At 35.4% G+C, this 16,035-nt stretch overlaps 1 protein-coding gene and 1 long non-coding RNA gene across 2 annotated transcripts; one reads left to right on the top strand and one right to left on the bottom strand.

Moving 5' to 3' along the window:
• Positions 1–915: 915 nt before the first annotated feature.
• LOC108456890 (transcription factor LHW) lies at positions 916–8,468 on the top strand. The gene is made up of 11 exons (XM_017755624.2): positions 916–1,773; positions 2,755–2,973; positions 3,097–3,178; positions 3,775–3,816; positions 3,893–3,952; positions 4,220–5,917; positions 6,016–6,117; positions 6,419–6,532; positions 6,624–6,749; positions 7,110–7,269; positions 8,140–8,468. The coding sequence occupies exons 1-11, from the start codon at positions 1,679–1,681 to the stop codon at positions 8,265–8,267; spliced, it is 2,826 nt and encodes a 941-aa protein (XP_017611113.2). The 5' UTR covers positions 916–1,678; the 3' UTR covers positions 8,268–8,468.
• Positions 8,469–8,837: 369 nt separating this feature from the next.
• Positions 8,838–9,564, bottom strand: LOC108456891 (uncharacterized). Its single transcript, XR_001867035.2, has 2 exons — positions 9,384–9,564; positions 8,838–9,110 (listed from the first exon to the last, which is right to left on the bottom strand). It is a non-coding gene; the product is annotated as an uncharacterized LOC108456891 (long non-coding RNA).
• Between the last annotated feature and the right edge of the window lie 6,471 nt (positions 9,565–16,035).

Here is a 16,035-nt window from a genome sequence, read left to right as displayed (position 1 = left end):
ATTTTCTTATTTTGCTACCATTTTACTATTATATTACCACTATTTTATTGTTATTATTTGGATATTGTATAAAACTTGTTTTATTATTAATTTTGTTATTATTTTAGAGGCATTTGTTACTTCATTATTATTTTAGAGGCATTTGCTTAATAAGTTATATCTATCTTAGTGTTATTTAAGTATAAATATTTTTAAAATTTATTTTTAATTTGTTGGGAAATATTTATTTTAACGTTTTAATATTTTTGATGTGTTATATATATTTAAAAATTATATAAAAATAATATAAAGATTAATATGGACAACCAGACCGGACTCGAGTTTTAGCATTTTTATTTGAGTCGGGCTTGGATAAAATTATAAAAATATATTATACCAAAAAAAAATACAAATGTACAAAAGTATAAATTTATGAAAGTTCTTTATTATAATTTATTTTTATTTTTATAATTGAGGATGAAGTTGCTTGGAATCCAACATGCCTAAAACATAATACTCTTCTCATTGCCTTAAGAGATTGTTGGCATAATTTATTTATTTATTTTTGAAATTAACTTTTTATTTTTGAATTTCATCAAATAATTTGATGTAAATTATTTTTAAAATATATAATAATGTAACATATACACTTAAATATTTTTATATAGTTTTAAATATGCAAATAAAAATCTAGCGGTAAGAAAATGTTAAGATACATATGAGATGTCCACATCAAACATTTTGTTAGAATTAACTGAAAATATACATTTCCAAAAATAAAGGGACTTGAGATGAACAAATTAATTGAAGAGAATATCAAATTATAATAGAGGGATTAAAATTTCCAAAAGCATATAATACAGTGACCTTATATAGAATTTAACCATATACGAATTATAATATCAGTTTTACGCTCATGGCTCACCTGCAAATTACGAAAGAAAAGAAAGAGAGAAACTTTTCTTTTGGTTTTTCCAAAAAAAAAAGAAAAGAAAAGAAAAGAAAATGATTTTAATAATATTATCCAAAAGGTCAGAAGCCGACAAAACTATCCTTCCATCAGGCATCAGTGGTATACCCTGTAAATTTGCCTAAACTCTCTGCTTATGTCTAAAAATCAACTCCTCTGTGGCGCACTTTAGAAGAAGAGAAGAGAAAATACAAGAAAGTGAAAAACCCACAAAACTGAGAAAAGAAAAGCTCTTTCAAGTTTCAACTAAAAATAGTGGAAGGAACCCCAAAATCTCTCCCAACTTCTTTCCTTCTGTCTATCTTTTGTGCGTGTTGTCTTTTTTTCCTTCTTGTTTTTGGGAGTGAAAATAAAAAAAATGGAGCAAATTTTGGCTATCTTCAAGCTTGAAGCTTGTGGCATCATCTAGGAGAAAAAAAAGTTTTCTTCTTTTGTTCAACTCCGTTTATTAGTTTTTGTTAAAAGATAATAGTAGGGTTGATGGGGAGAGGTTGCAGGAGGATGATAGCAGGAAATTTGGATCCAGAAAGAAAAAGAAGTGGTGGGTTGAGAACGAAGCAGGCTGGTAGAGGCTCTTGTAGAGGAAGTTAGCTTTAGTTGCTCCCCCGTTTCTTTTAAATGTGGAATATTACAAAGACTGCATTTTGAGTCGTTTTTTGTTGGTTGCTTTGCCTCAATATTATATATCTTTTGGTCTTTGAGAAGAAGGGAAAAAAAAGGAGAAGAGCTATGGGTGGTTTGTTGAAAGAAGGTTTGAAGTCACTTTGTGGGGTGAGTCAGTGGTCTTATGCTGTGTTTTGGAAGATCGGCTGCCAGAATACTAGGTAAATTTCTATTCTTTTATTTTTCTCCGTTTCATTTATTTGCTTTTTCTTTTTCTTGGGGTTGTTTGCTTGTGGAGAAAAATGAAGGGAAAACAAGAGAAACTTTAGTGTTTTTTCTATGGTGCTGTGCATGATTTTGCTTTGCTTTGGTTGCTCAAGTGAACTAAAGTTTTACTCCATCTGACTTGTATCTTCATTTGGTTTAGCTAATATAGTAGAAACAAAATACCTTCTTTTCCTCTTTTTTTGGGGGTTAGATTCCATTTTTAGAATATCTAGCAATTTAAACTGATATATAGATTTTCCCCCCTACATGATGGGGGTTAAAAAAGTGAACTTTTTAATAATTTTCTTGGAAACCAAACAGCGGAGGAGATCCACCATAGCTGAAGGTGTTTTTCTTGTGTAGTACTGTTTATGGACTCTTGAGGAGCTAAACTTGTTTTAAGACATGTTAAAGTTTGATTTCGTTACTGTTATCTTGTACTTTTTTTTTATTTTGATTTATAATCTGATGCTGCTTTTTCTTTTTTCTTTTCTATTTTTGGCACTTTGTGTTTTGGTTTATTCTGTTTTGTCTCAAAGAATCTTAGTGAAAAGTAGATATGTATTTTAAGCTTGACAAGAAACCTTCTTTGTATTGGACCAATTCACTTTCTGAAATCAATTGATTTAGAATTTTGTTTTCCTTTGTTTGATTGAGTAGAATCTGCTATTAGTTGCTTTTGTCATGGTCTGTTTGGCCTCTGGAGAAAATGTAGAGAGATGAAACAATATTAGAAACTTGGACAATGCACCTTTTTGTTACTTTGTTTTTTAACTTATTGCTCCCAGTAGGATGATATTCTTGCAGTTAAATGCAATATATATGTTTATTTTCATTTGTTGTCTAAACTTTTGGCATCATTATTATTGCCTTCATAAAGAAGAAAAAGGTTTTGCCTTCCTAGGCCATAACTGTGCATATTTTGCACTTTGCAGGTTACTGATTTGGGAGGAATGTTTCTATCAACCTGCACCGTCTTCAGTCTCTCCATCCCTTGTTGGAGTTCAGAACCCTGAGTTGTCATTTGGAGAGCGGGAGGGGTGCTGGGGTTTAGAAACTTCCTCTCAACTTGGGAGTCAAAAATGGGATGACAAAGTCCATTTGCTGATAAACAAAATGAATATAAATAATCGTATTAATATAGTAGGTCAAGGGTAAGTTTTTCTCTACTTTCTAGTTTTCCACTTACAGCTTAATGTCATACTTTTAAATACTTTTCCTTATTTACCCAAAAATAAATAAATAAATATTGAGAAACTGCTTTCTTTGTTTTTCAGGTTAGTTGGCCGAGCTGCATTTACTGGTAATCATCAGTGGATTCTTGCAAATAATTATGTTACAGATGCCCACCCCCCTGAGGTATATTACTAATTGTAGCGTCTGATAATGACTATAACAGATAGTTCTATCCTAATTAAGAAGAAATGGTGATTGTACCGTACATGATCAGTGCATGATTCTACATGTACTAGTTTTAAAGAATATCCAGGTTTCCATGCATCAAATGTTAAAAGAAACAAACTTTTTTTCTTGTTTTTGTGCATTAACTCTTGAGATAACGAGTTCAGATGCGAACTGAATGTGCATGGATAAAACATTTTCTCATGAACTTTGTTTTAACAGGAAGGGTTGAGATATCATTTATTTTTAAAGCAGCAAAACATAGAATGATGTAATTTATTTATTTATTTATTTTTGTGGATGCTTCTAGGTTCTGAATTAAAGAATATCCAGGTTTCCATGCATCAAATGTTAAAAGCAACAAACTTTTTTCTTGTTTTTGTGCATTAACTCTTGAGATAACGGGTTCAGATGCGAACTGAATGTGCATGGATAAAATATTTTCTCATGAACTTTGTTTTAACAGGAAGGGTTGAGATATCATTTATTTTTAAAGCAACTAAACATAGAATGATGTAATTTATTTATTTATTTATTTTTGTGGATGCTTCTAGGTTCTGAATGAGGTCCAACTCCAAGTTTCAGCTGGCATGCAGGTTTGATAATTTCTTCAATTCTAGCTCGTTATTTGGGTTTTATCCCTCTGCTTGATTAGATTTCTATCTATTGCAGACTGTTGCAGTCATTCCTGTTCTTCCTCATGGTGTTCTTCAACTTGGTTCTTCCATGACTGTAAGCAACTTTTGTTCGGTTATTCTAAGATGTTAAGGAACTATACCATATGTGTCTCTGTTCGTTTTAATAGGTTTAAATGAGGTTTTTTTTTAGGTTCCATACTGTTTGGCATAGTGTCAGATCCAAGGCCCTATAAAGCGATATCATTGCTTTGCATTTTCTCTGATTTTGCTCCTAACTGTGCATGCATGATTTTATAAAGCCAAAAGCATGTTAGTTGCCTTGAAGCTTAAGCATTTACCTTACCTTTTCTTCCTCCTTCAGATTATGGAGAACATGGGATTTCTGAATGATGTGAAAAGTTTGATTCTTGGTTTGGGATGCATCCCTGGAGCGCTTCTTTCTAACAGCTATGGAACAAATGAATGCATTGAGAAAGCTGGGATTCCCATTTCCTTTGGAAAGCCCATTTCAATGGATTCAGCTGGAACTTGTAGACCTACAACTTCAATGACTTCAGTTTTTGAAGGCTGCAACCAACAAAGCAGTTCATCTCAGGCTTCAAGGATTGTTGGTCAATCATCTTCCCAAGAAAACTCGCAGGGTGCCACTTCAACATCCAGATTACCTGGCCTGATCCAAACTTTGGCTAGATTTAATGCTGATCAATGTGAATCAGATATCTGTCCAGAGATGAAGCCAAATAGAAACTTTAGAAGTCTAATGGACTGTGGAGTTGTTGGTGCTGAAGTAACTCACTCTAACTCAGCTTTGTGGCTGAACCCTCAAGTTTCTTTTTGCAACTCACAGTCTGAGTTCAATTGTCAGCCTATGATTGGTCAATCAATTGCCAGTCATTGTAGCATAAAATCAACGGGGCAACAGGTTTTATCTGATGGCATCCTACAAAATGATGCTGTCAACAGCCCAAAATCAATCCCAGGCACTGTTCCAAACTTGCAAAATCTAGAAGATTGCACACGCTTGGCAGGGAGCAGGGTTCAGGAAGTTGGTTTGTCTACGGTGGAGGTTCCTTTATCCATCCTGACCAATCAGTTAACAAGTACTTGTATGATTTCAGGAGTTCCTAATCAAGGAGAGGATTCTGAGGATTTTAAGTATACTCCAGCTGATTTGGTTCCAAAGAAAGAAAGCATGGATAATGATTTGTTTGAAGCACTTAATATTCCATTGCTACATGCTGATCATGGCATGCCTTTTGCTGAGCAGCTTCCAAATGCTTTTCAAGATTGCCTGATGCATGAAGGTGAAAGTTCGAGTACTAGATCCTTGAATGTTAAGTATGAAGATTCGTATGTCCAGCCTCCATCAGGGGATGACTTGTTTGATGTATTAGGGGCAGATTTGAAGAGTAAACTACTAAATGGGAAATGGAATAATGTGCTTGCTGAGGGACAAGATTTGAAGATGCAAAATCTGGGTATGGATACTACGATTCTTAGGGATATGCAGAATGTGTTTTCTAGTAATCTTTCTGCTAATAAACAGATTTCTGACCGGGGTATTTACGCTGGGGTGGGAAAGGATCATCTTTTGGATGCTGTGGTTTCTAGTGCCCGTTCTGCTGCGAAACAGATATCAGATGACAATGTGTCCTGCAGGACGACATTGACAAAGTTCAGTAACTCATCTGTTCCTAGTAGCTCTGTTATTTCCAATCAAGTGCAAGGGGAGTTACTTGGTGGCCTTCCTAGTTCTCTATTGAAAGGAGGAACTCTTCCATCAAGTTCTTATCGATCTAGCTGTAGCAAGGATGATGCTGGAGCTTGTTCTCAAACTACTATGTATGGATCTCAAATCAGTTCATGGGTTGAACTGGCGCATAATTCAAGGCATGATAGCAGTGTCGCAACTGCAAACTCAAAAAGGAACAATGAAATGGTCAAACCAAATCGCAAAAGGCTAAAACCTGGAGAGAACCCTAGACCCAGGCCAAAAGATCGCCAGATGATCCAAGATCGAGTGAAAGAGTTGAGGGAAATTGTACCAAATGGAGCAAAAGTAATGCATCTTTTAACTTGATATACCTACATTCTTTGCTATGCTTTTACTGCAATGAGTATTGTCATTAATGTCTATCCTTTAATGTGATTTAACAGTGTAGCATTGATGCTCTGCTAGAAAAAACCATCAAGCATATGCTTTTCCTGCAAAGTGTAACAAAGCATGCAGACAAGTTAAAACAAACAGGAGAGTCTAAGGTATGGATATTATTTTATTATACTTGCAATGCAAACCCGGTCTTCTATTTATCCAACCTACTAAAAAGTTAATTATCAAATCTTGCTCCAATTGGTTGTGGTCACATTGCTATTTCTGATGTGTACATACCCTATTCTTTGATATCTTTTGTACAATAAATATCACATTGGCATTGTTGTATCTATTGGAACTTTTAGACTTTAAGATGTTTAAATAGACACCACTTTTGATGCTTTTCAAAAAAAGAACAAAAAAGGAAACTCTTTAATCCTAAAATGTTGCCCTTGTTTGAGTTTGCAGATAAAGGAAAACTTTGAGGGAGGTGCGACATGGGCGTTTGAGGTCGGCTCACAATCTATGTTATGCCCTATTGTGGTTGAGGACCTGAATCGACCTCGTCAGATGCTTGTAGAGGTGGGACTCTTCCATGCGAATTTGGCTTAAAGATAATTTATCTTTCTTATTCCATCTGGTGTGACTGCATTGTGTTTATGTCATGTGACAGATGCTTTGTGAAGAACGGGGTTTCTTCCTTGAAATAGCCGACTTAATCAGGGGGTTGGGATTGACCATCTTGAAGGGAGTTATGGAAACTAGGAATGACAAGATCTGGGCACGTTTCACTGTGGAGGTAAGATCGTACAAGGATCTCATTCCAATACATCTTTGTTTGTGTCAGTCTTACCAATAGATTTTTCACCTGTTGATCTGTCATTGAAGAAGCAATATGATATTAATGCGCCTAATCTCTTTGCCCATGTTATGCGACTTAGAGTAGTAATAGGTGAAGAGATTTGAAAAACATTATGCAGTTATCAAGCAGAATACTGATGAGAATATTGTAACACTTATGTTTTCCCGGATATTATTAGACTTGTAGAAACAATGTAGTTACTGTGGTATCTTCATTGTTATTTGTTTATTCTTTGCATGACAAATATATGTAAGCTTTTCCTTTAAGTTTGTTGTTTAGCTTGAGTTTCTGGTACAGGCTAACAGGGATGTTACGAGGGTGGAGGTATTTATGTCGCTTGTTCGTCTTTTGGAGCAAACTGCAAAGAGCAGCAGCACATCATCTGCCAATGCTTTTGATAGCAACAACATGGTGGTTCAGCACACTTTTCCCCAAGCTGCATCTATACCAGCAACTGGTACAGCCGGCAGTTTGCAGTGAATAACCTTGTTGCCTGATTTTCCAGTTTATAGACATGTTAAGAGCAGGCCCTGGCTTTGCTTGCCATGACTAACATACGGTCTGTAGACTGGGGTAGTTCGGACCTTGACTAACGTTATAGTTTCCCAAGACTGACCTCATTTTCGAGAGGGGGGTAGGTTGGATTTGTTTAGGTAATGAAAGCTTTGTCAACAGCTTTTAAATGGCCTGTTTTGAGTATCTGAGGTTCCTACTATGTACCTTGAGAATGAATTCAGTCTCAGGGGGGACCATTCAAGAAAAAGAGAAGGCTGTTATATTTGGGTTTTACTGGACCATTTGATGGGTAAACTCCTGTAGGCTAAAGGGTGGGTGGCAAAATGCTTAAGGTTTATGGGTTTTCATATGTATAGAGGTATGGGTGAAAATGCTTAAGGTTTATGGGTTTTCATATGTATAGAGGTATGGGTGTTAAATCAAGGGGATGAGTTGTTTTGCTAGATTTGAAAATTCGAATATTCGTGTCTTGTTTGTTTTGTTTAGTTGTGTTTTAGTTATTGTCTCATGTCATGTGACTGAATTGTGTTATAATATGTAAGGGGTTTGCCACCAAAGAAGGAACTGAATTTTGTTTTCCTCGTTCTTTAGTTAGTGGCAGTAGTGAAGTGAAATGTTTTTATGCTAGTCTATGAATCCCCCGAGTGATATGAATGTTTAATACCTTTTATACATGTTGGTAACTCTGACATGTTGAATATAGGCTTAGCTAATCTTAGCAACACTATAGTAATTGTCATCTAGAGTTAAAAGCATAAAAATATGGAAGTTCGCAAGGAACTATTAATGATCTCCATAAGCTTGCCATCAGGGGTCCCAAAGCTAATTAGTGAAGGCCGAATGCACCAGACAATTTGGATGCTCAGGGTTGGCTGCCTGCTTCGATGGGGAATCTGGAGATTGAAGTTTATTGAAAGACTAGGATATGCCTACTGTTAGCCTAACTACCCCATAATTAGCCTGAGTTTTGGCCTCAGTTCCCTGGAGTCGACTGGTTTCTTAAATAGGGCACTGGACCCTACTTTCCAGCAGAGCCTGCAAAATCTATGGCAACATTTTATGTATATATAAGTATTTTTGGTGCAAAACAGATCCTAATTTGAGAATAAAGGAAGAAGCAACTGTAGACTGATTTTTAAATTTGTTTGAATGTCACTCAAATGTTTTAGTATAAACTAAAAAGAGGAGGGGAAGACAAGGTTGGAACTTGGGCTTTGGGGATATCAATAAGGGGCTTAATCACTCTGCTCTCTTACCCTTGTAATAGTTAAAAGGGCAAACTATATAACTAGTCATTAAGCTTTGATTAAAATTGTGTTTTGGTCACTAAAATTATGGAATTATGTTTTGGTCACTTGTCTATAAAATCTCATTACCTTGAACTAATGACGTGTGGCAATTAAGTGAAAAGGGTTAACTAATTTAGATCTTAAATTATAGTTAATATATCATGTTGATACTATTAGAATTTTTAAACCGTAATTCTAAAAAATAAAATATAAAAATCTTAAAATTCATAATTTTTTTTCTAAAATTATTGTAATAGGTCAATTTTGGCTTGGGCCTGAAAAAAATATAAAACCAAATAAAATCTCCAAGTCCAATGCATTACAAAACTAAACCCAAAATAAAAATCCCAAGCCCAAAATTACAAGGCCCAAAAGGCCCAAAAAACTTAAACACCCTCAGAAACCCTAGCCCCAACCTAACCTCTTCTGGTGCCGCTGTTCCCACACGCTGCCCTCGCCACGACCTTTGTACATCCACATCCTCGCCCCGTACCTGCAGACCAGACGAAAACGAAGGACAATAGACAGAGGCAAAACAAAAAACAGCAGCAAAAGCTTGTATTTTTCGGCTATAAAAGCCACCAAAAACACAATGTAAAGAAACATACACACACAATAGAGAAATAAAAAAAAAAAGCAATAAAAAGAGCAAAAATTTCTAAAAGTGGTTCTTTTTTCTTCTTCAGTTTGTTCTATTTTTTTTCTTTATTTTTATCTTCATTTTTTTTAAAAAAAAGACATAGAATAAAAAGAAATCGGAACTTACCCATTGTTTTCTTTGATTCTACAAAAAAATCTGACTTTTGGCCCTCCGGCTGCCATGGACGGTGACACCGTCGCCATCGATCGGTGGCCGATGCAGCAGGCAGTGGTCGGATTCTTGGCCTGGAATCGAGGGGCTAGAGAGGATAAAAGGGGCTTTTATTTTTATTTTTAAAGAGAATAGTAGATTGAGTTTAAAAAAAAAAATCTTTGCTTTTATAAAACAAGCAAACGATGTCGTTTAGGGCCTGTTTTATTGGCCTCAAAACGGCGCCGTTTAAGGCCACCCACTCCCGAACCGACCCGTTCCAGGAGGATCAACGTGTTTTTGATCATTGGGCTATTTATGCCCCTGGTCCCTCTGCTTTTCTGGACTGTTTTGATTTAATCCTTTTGTCATTTCTTTTATTTTTTAAATCGGACCACAAAATTTGTTGCACGTTTCAAATTAGTCCATGACCTACTGACGCGTTGAAAATAGACGCGCATCCAGATTTTGGTTTATTTTCTGAATCGGTCCTCAATAGTTTAAGCGCGTTTCATTTTCCCTGGTAGCCTTTTCTATTATTTACAATTTGTACCCATACTTGTTTCTGATTGCAATTTAATCCTTAACTTTTTATAACTTCAATTTCTTTTATTTTTTTGATGTTTTAAATAAGCGCTTTATTTAATATTTCATTTAATATTTTATTTACTTAACATTTATTTTTAACCCTTTTAATTTATTTTATCATATTTTTAACTTTTAATCTCGTTTTTTATCCCTAATTGGTTTGATTTCAACCCTTTTGCAAATTTGTCATTTATTTACTTATTTTTAAGTTTATATATATTATTTATTTTAAATTGTTTTATATATTATTTGTTGATTTTTCAAATTATTTTAAACTGCTTTTATATTTTATTTACCTTAAATTGTTTGTATATTATTTTAATTCATTTTTCTTTGATTGTTAATATTGGTATTAAAGTAACATGTATTATGTGATTGTTGCCATCGTGTGTGCTAGGAATTATTTATTCGCATTTTCATATTATTATCATTCATTAATGTAACATTATATTCATAAATCGTTATTCTATGTTCTATATTATCTTTCCATCTCATTTCATCACTTCAAAAGTTGTATTTTTCGTATCCATAATAAACCGTTTTATTCCAAATAAAATAAATGCACATCGTTTAAGTATTTTACTCGTTATTATTCAAAAAATAAAAATTTCAAAATAAGCAATATTTCGTATTTTGGGAGAACGAGAAATCGTACCCTAACTTATGGGGTTTTGATTTTCTCGCTGAACCGTCAAATATCCTTTCAAATTAAAATACATGATTTTTAAATAAAGATAAAGACAATATTCCGTGTTTAGAAACTCGAGAAAGTTGTGCCCGGGGTTTCGATTCTTCTCGATGGTCTAAATAACCGAATATCCTTCTAAATTAAGATATGTGGGATTTCAAAAAATAAAAATAAAAATAATGACAAGCTCATTCTCAAAGGTCCAAGGTGTCGTGTCCTAATTTACGGGATGTGACCTTTTGTTATCTTGAGATGAGACGATCTTTAACGTTGTTTTGATTTATTCAAGCCCTTTTTAGTAAAATTAACATTAATAAAAAAAGGGATCGTAATGCAATTTCTTTTGAGTTTTTAAATATTCGACGTTAAGATATTAATTAATCATTTAGGTACCAATTTTGGGCGTTACGAGAGTGCTAATCCTTCCTCGTACATAACTGACTCCCAAATCCATTTTCTTGAGTTTCGTAGACCAAAATCGTTGTTTTGGTAAATCAAAACGTTCTATCAAAACGATTAATCATAAGGTGATCCGATCACACCTCATAAAAAAAGGATTGGTGATGACTCCTATTTTTTTATTTTCATTTTCAAAACAAAAAGTCAACTGTTTTTTAAAAAAATAGTTTCGACATCTTGACGGCTCCACTGGGAAGCACTTAAGAGAGTCAAGCCACGAGTTGATTACTTTTTATCTTTTTGTTGAAAGTTGAAAATTTGGTTTAAATTTACAATCCTCTCGTTGTATTTCATCCGTTTTTGTTACGATCTTCATCATTTTGGTATACTTTACTGATTTGAGTTCTTGATATATTTCTGCACATTTGCATCGTATGATCGGTCAATTTACCCTTTTAAGTAGAAGTGAGAAACTACTCATTCGTGAGGTTTTCACCTTAATGTAGGATAGTGGACCGCTTTCGGGATACATTCGTACCTATGTCTTCATGAGATTTTCATCTCCGTGCAGCCATAGGGAAATGTATTCCCTTGAACTGAACTCAGTCCATATGAGCCTATAATGGGTGAGGATTGAGGAATTTACCAGTTTGGGTACCTTTTCTCTAGAACCAAACCAAATATAGCGAGCCTTAAAAGCCTACCCTAGGTAGAGCCACTCTAAACCCTAGTGGTCATCCAAATCGGTGCTCTGTCTGTCATTTATGTTTTTTGTACTGACGTGTTTCTTTTGTTTTAGTTATGATTGCATTGCATTTTTGTCATAGAAAATAAGTGCTGATTCATGTTCAGTTGCTAAATAGAGAGCTTGTCATGGAAAATAGATTTCTTGATAAAGTAGAAGACAATATAGCCGTCCGAATATGGTCCGAGAAAATGCAACAAGAGAAGGGTGATAGTTTGACAGAGGAATACACGACTTTGCTCCATTGCCCGAGGATTCAAGCTGACAAAGACTATTAAAAAGCCATTAACGTCTTGACTTTCTTAAAGAAACTAACAAGCCTCATGGGGATGAGTGAGCAATGGGTCGCAACTTGGATCAAGCAAAAATGACCTAGTAGAGGCATCCATTGAAAAGTTAGCAAGATTTGATCTTAACATCTGGATATAAAGAAAGGGGTTGATGTCTTTATCTGGAGTATAAGGGCAATGCCGTACATGTTTCCGCTTTATGTAAAGAGATTTGTTCTCTAGAAAAGTTGTTTTAATAGAATTGAATTTAGAATCAACGCCTTTCTTTCTTTTTGCATTCATCCCATGGATCTGCATTTCATCGCATCATATGTATTAAATGTCACAAAAGAACCCTACTTTGTTAAAAAATATTTTAGTTAATCTGGAAACCGATAAAAATCCACCAACTAAACATCGTTACGGAACTCGCGCTAAGACAAAAGTTATGGATCAAAGATTGGAAAGACTAGAACAGCTCCAAAGAGAAATGCAAGAGCAGTTGTAACGCCCCAAAAATCTCGAAATCTTAAATTTTTCTTTTATTTTGTGCTTAGCATTTTCTGTTAAGTGCTAATTATGTGATGGTAGGTCTTGGTCAAGGTTTGAGTTCGAACCTAGAGGTAAAAGAAATTATAGTTTAATAATTAAAATTATTAAAAGGACCTTTTTGGCAAGTAGTGGGCTTTTAAATAAAGATAAGGGAAAATGACATAAAAAAGTATTGTGGAAGAGTGGCTAAGTGACGCCACTTAGAGTGTAGGGAGGTGGCGTTAGTAGCTAGCAAGGAGATCCAATGTTCGAATCTTAGCTTAGTGTTTTTAGAAATTTAATTTTAGTCTTCTAGAAGGATGGAAATGGCGTGAAGATGGACTCCAAGGGGAGTGTTCAGAAGAGAAAATTAAGGAAAGGATTAAGGGGTTATCAGAGAGAAAAACGAGGAGATGAGAAGGGAGAAGTGATTGAGCCGAATGGGGAATTGGGAATGGGAGAATTCGGCTATAAGGCTTATAAATAGGGGTCGAATGCTAGGGTATGAAGCTAATGCTGAATTTTCTTCACCCTGTTACCAGAAACTTTTTTATCTAAAAGTCGAAAACCCTTTGCCATTCTTTTCTTTTTCTTCTTCCTTGTGCCGAATTCTATTATTTCTCTGCCTCATTATTGACTTTTTTTTCTTTTTCTTTGGAGCCGAATAACCCTCTTTTACCATACAAAATCGAAAAGGGCCGAACCTTTTTGGTCGAATACCCTTGGTGCAATCACTACTCCTTCTATTTCGGTCAAATCTAGTGTAAGTATTGTTCTTCCAATCGGTTTTGCTAAGAACCTATTACTCTTTCTTCACTCTTTCTAATCAACTGTGGTAGAGAATTAGTATCGGATCCCAGATATTAGCTCTCTGTCGAAATTGCTCTTTAAATGTTGTAGTTTTGGTAAGTATCCCTATCTCTTATTGGGTAAGGTGGCCGAATGTTTATAGTTAGGTAAAGGGACTTGTGTTGAATACGAGTCATCTCTTATTTCGGTTTAATAGTTAAAATTAATGCAGATCTAAGGAGTATGCGATCAAGGAAAAGCTATTAGGGATTTGTGTTCAAGGTAAGGTTAATGTGAGGTTTCGGTTTTTAGTAAGATATGTATTAAATGTGTGATTAATTGAAGGGTGATAACGATTGTAGGTTTAGGGCTAAAGAGATCGCATCACGCTTGCTTACCAGGTGTGTACATACACTGCACACACATTATGAATCGGTAAAAGCCGAAATGCTGAAATACCAGAATGTAAGTTTTATGGATGTGACATGCATACATATGATGTTCTACTTAGGTTGCATATGAGGTGGGAACTATAGAACGGAGGAAGTATATCAGGATCGCATGGTTGCCTGACAATCGTGGATCCACTGACGGCTTTTAAAGCCCAATTTGTAAATGAAGGTAGTTCAGCAACCGGGCTACCATTGGTGTGTGGGCTGGGTGGGTCGATATTTATATCCCTACATGGTGTGACGGGGGACGGAGCTGGTGTGTAGCAGATGGATAATTTGGATGGGATTGTATTGTATGTTTGATGATTTCTCTTTGAATGCTTGTTTTTCATCGAGGGTTGTACACACTGAGTTTGTGAAAACTCACCCTCACATTTATTTTATTTTCAGGTGATGCTCAGTAGAAGGTTCGATGTTTGGAGGGACTCTGGGTGGCCAGCTAGCAAGATAATTTGGACTTGTTTTTTTTTTAGCATTTAAGTTTTTATTTCTTTATTAAGTGTGTTCAGATCAGCTTGTAATAAGGTTTTCATTATGTTATTATTACTTGAATTATTTGGTTTATTATTTTTATGCGATGTACTTATAAGAAGTTGAACATGGTTTCTTAAATTACAGTATGTTTTTCCACGCTTACGTAACTCAATTTTTAAAGGACATATTCATAAAATCATATGCTTCAGACAAGTGATGTTAAGGAGTTTTTTTTTAATTAATTAAGGTTTCTTTTATTTTAAGAAAGGTTTTCAATGAAAATACGATTTTCGCTAAAACACTTCAATGTAACACGTCAGATTCGGCCATAATGTCTGGGCCGAGTTTGGGGTGTTACATTTAGTGGTATCAGAGCCCAGATTACAAAACGCGGGCTGTAAAGTGGGCCTTATTACTTAATTTCTTTTTGTGTTTTAAAAAAAATTGGAAAAGGGGAAGTCTTGCTAAGCAGCATACCGAGTCTCTGACATCGAACGAAGTAAGTACTTTTATTCTTAAATTTGTTTAAATTGTTATACAGTAGATAGTTAGAAGGCTACTTTAGACGATTGTGTTAGAATAGAATTGAAGGCCGTAGGATTTTGAAACTGTAGAGGATTTTCGAAAATAATATTCTCTCTAAATACTTTCATAAAACATCGGGGTTAAATATTGAAACTAACTAAAACTTCATTTAATTTTTAATTCAGAAAATACATAAATCGACGATGAGTGCTAAAAGAGGTGCGAGAGGTCGTGGCCGAGGCTGCGGAGGTGTTAGGGCTGAATCGTTGGCATCGGGCCATATGCCTGATGTTGGAGTAGAAGAGGCTCCGGCCTCACCTGTGGCTGGGCCCAATAATGGCAGCGAAAATCAGGAGTCTATTCCGGAGTGACTTCGATCAAACGGGGGTGACATCTTTAAGGGCGTGGCTGGCGTGGCTTCTAACATGGCTTAATATTGGTTAGAGGACACTGAAAGAATAATAGAGGATTTGGACTGCTCACCGGAACAAAAGCTGAAAGAGGCAGTGTCACTGCTTAAGAAAGAAGCCTATCAGTGGTGGTTGACTGTGAAAGAGGGCATTCAACCCGAGCAAGTCACTTATGAGTTCTTCAAGGTTGTGTTCCAAGGGAAGTATGTAGGAGCGAGTTATGTGGATGCTAGAATGAAGGAGTTCCTAAACTTGACCCAGGGAAACAAATCGGTGGCGGAGTATGAGGCGGAATTTCTGCGCCTTGTAGGTATGCAAGAGTTATAGTGGCAACGGATTATGAGTGTTGCGTTAGATTTGAGGATGGACTAAGAGCTAGCCTCAGGGTATTGATAGCTTCACAAAGGGAGCGAGTTTTCTTGAAGTTGGTAAGGAAAGGAAAGATAGCAAAGGAGGTGAAGCACGTTGAACGCCTGAATCGGGAAAAAGAAAGGGGTAAGAATAAAAGGAAGGCTGAGACTTCTGGTGTTGGAAAGAGGCCTAGGGCTTTTAAAATTATTAAAGAAATTATAGTTTAATTATTAAAATTATTAAAAGGACCTTTTTGGCAAGTAGTAGGCTTTTAAATAAAGATAAGGGAAAATGACATCAAAAAGCCTTGTTGAAGAGTGGCTAAGTGACGCCACTTAGAGTGTAAGGAGGTGGTGTTAGTATCTAGCAAGGAGATTGTAGCGACGTAAAAAAAATTTGCTTCGCTT

The sequence above is a fragment of the Gossypium arboreum genome, chromosome 9, assembly GCF_025698485.1.
Source record: "Gossypium arboreum isolate Shixiya-1 chromosome 9, ASM2569848v2, whole genome shotgun sequence".
Classification (NCBI taxonomy): domain Eukaryota; kingdom Viridiplantae; phylum Streptophyta; class Magnoliopsida; order Malvales; family Malvaceae; genus Gossypium; species Gossypium arboreum.
This window is presented reverse-complemented; position numbering and strand designations above follow the sequence as displayed.

Bases quoted from the DNA above. Each gene is read 5' to 3' on its own strand.
- LOC108456890 (XM_017755624.2), top strand. From the start codon at position 1,679: ATGGGTGGTTTGTTGAAAGAAGGTTTGAAGTCACTTTGTGGGGTGAGT. The intron at 3,953-4,219 runs GTAAGCAACTTT...TTCCTCCTTCAG, and splicing joins AACTTGGTTCTTCCATGACT to ATTATGGAGAACATGGGATT. The intron at 7,270-8,139 runs GTACAGCCGGCA...GCTTGCCATCAG, and splicing joins TGCATCTATACCAGCAACTG to GGGTCCCAAAGCTAATTAGT.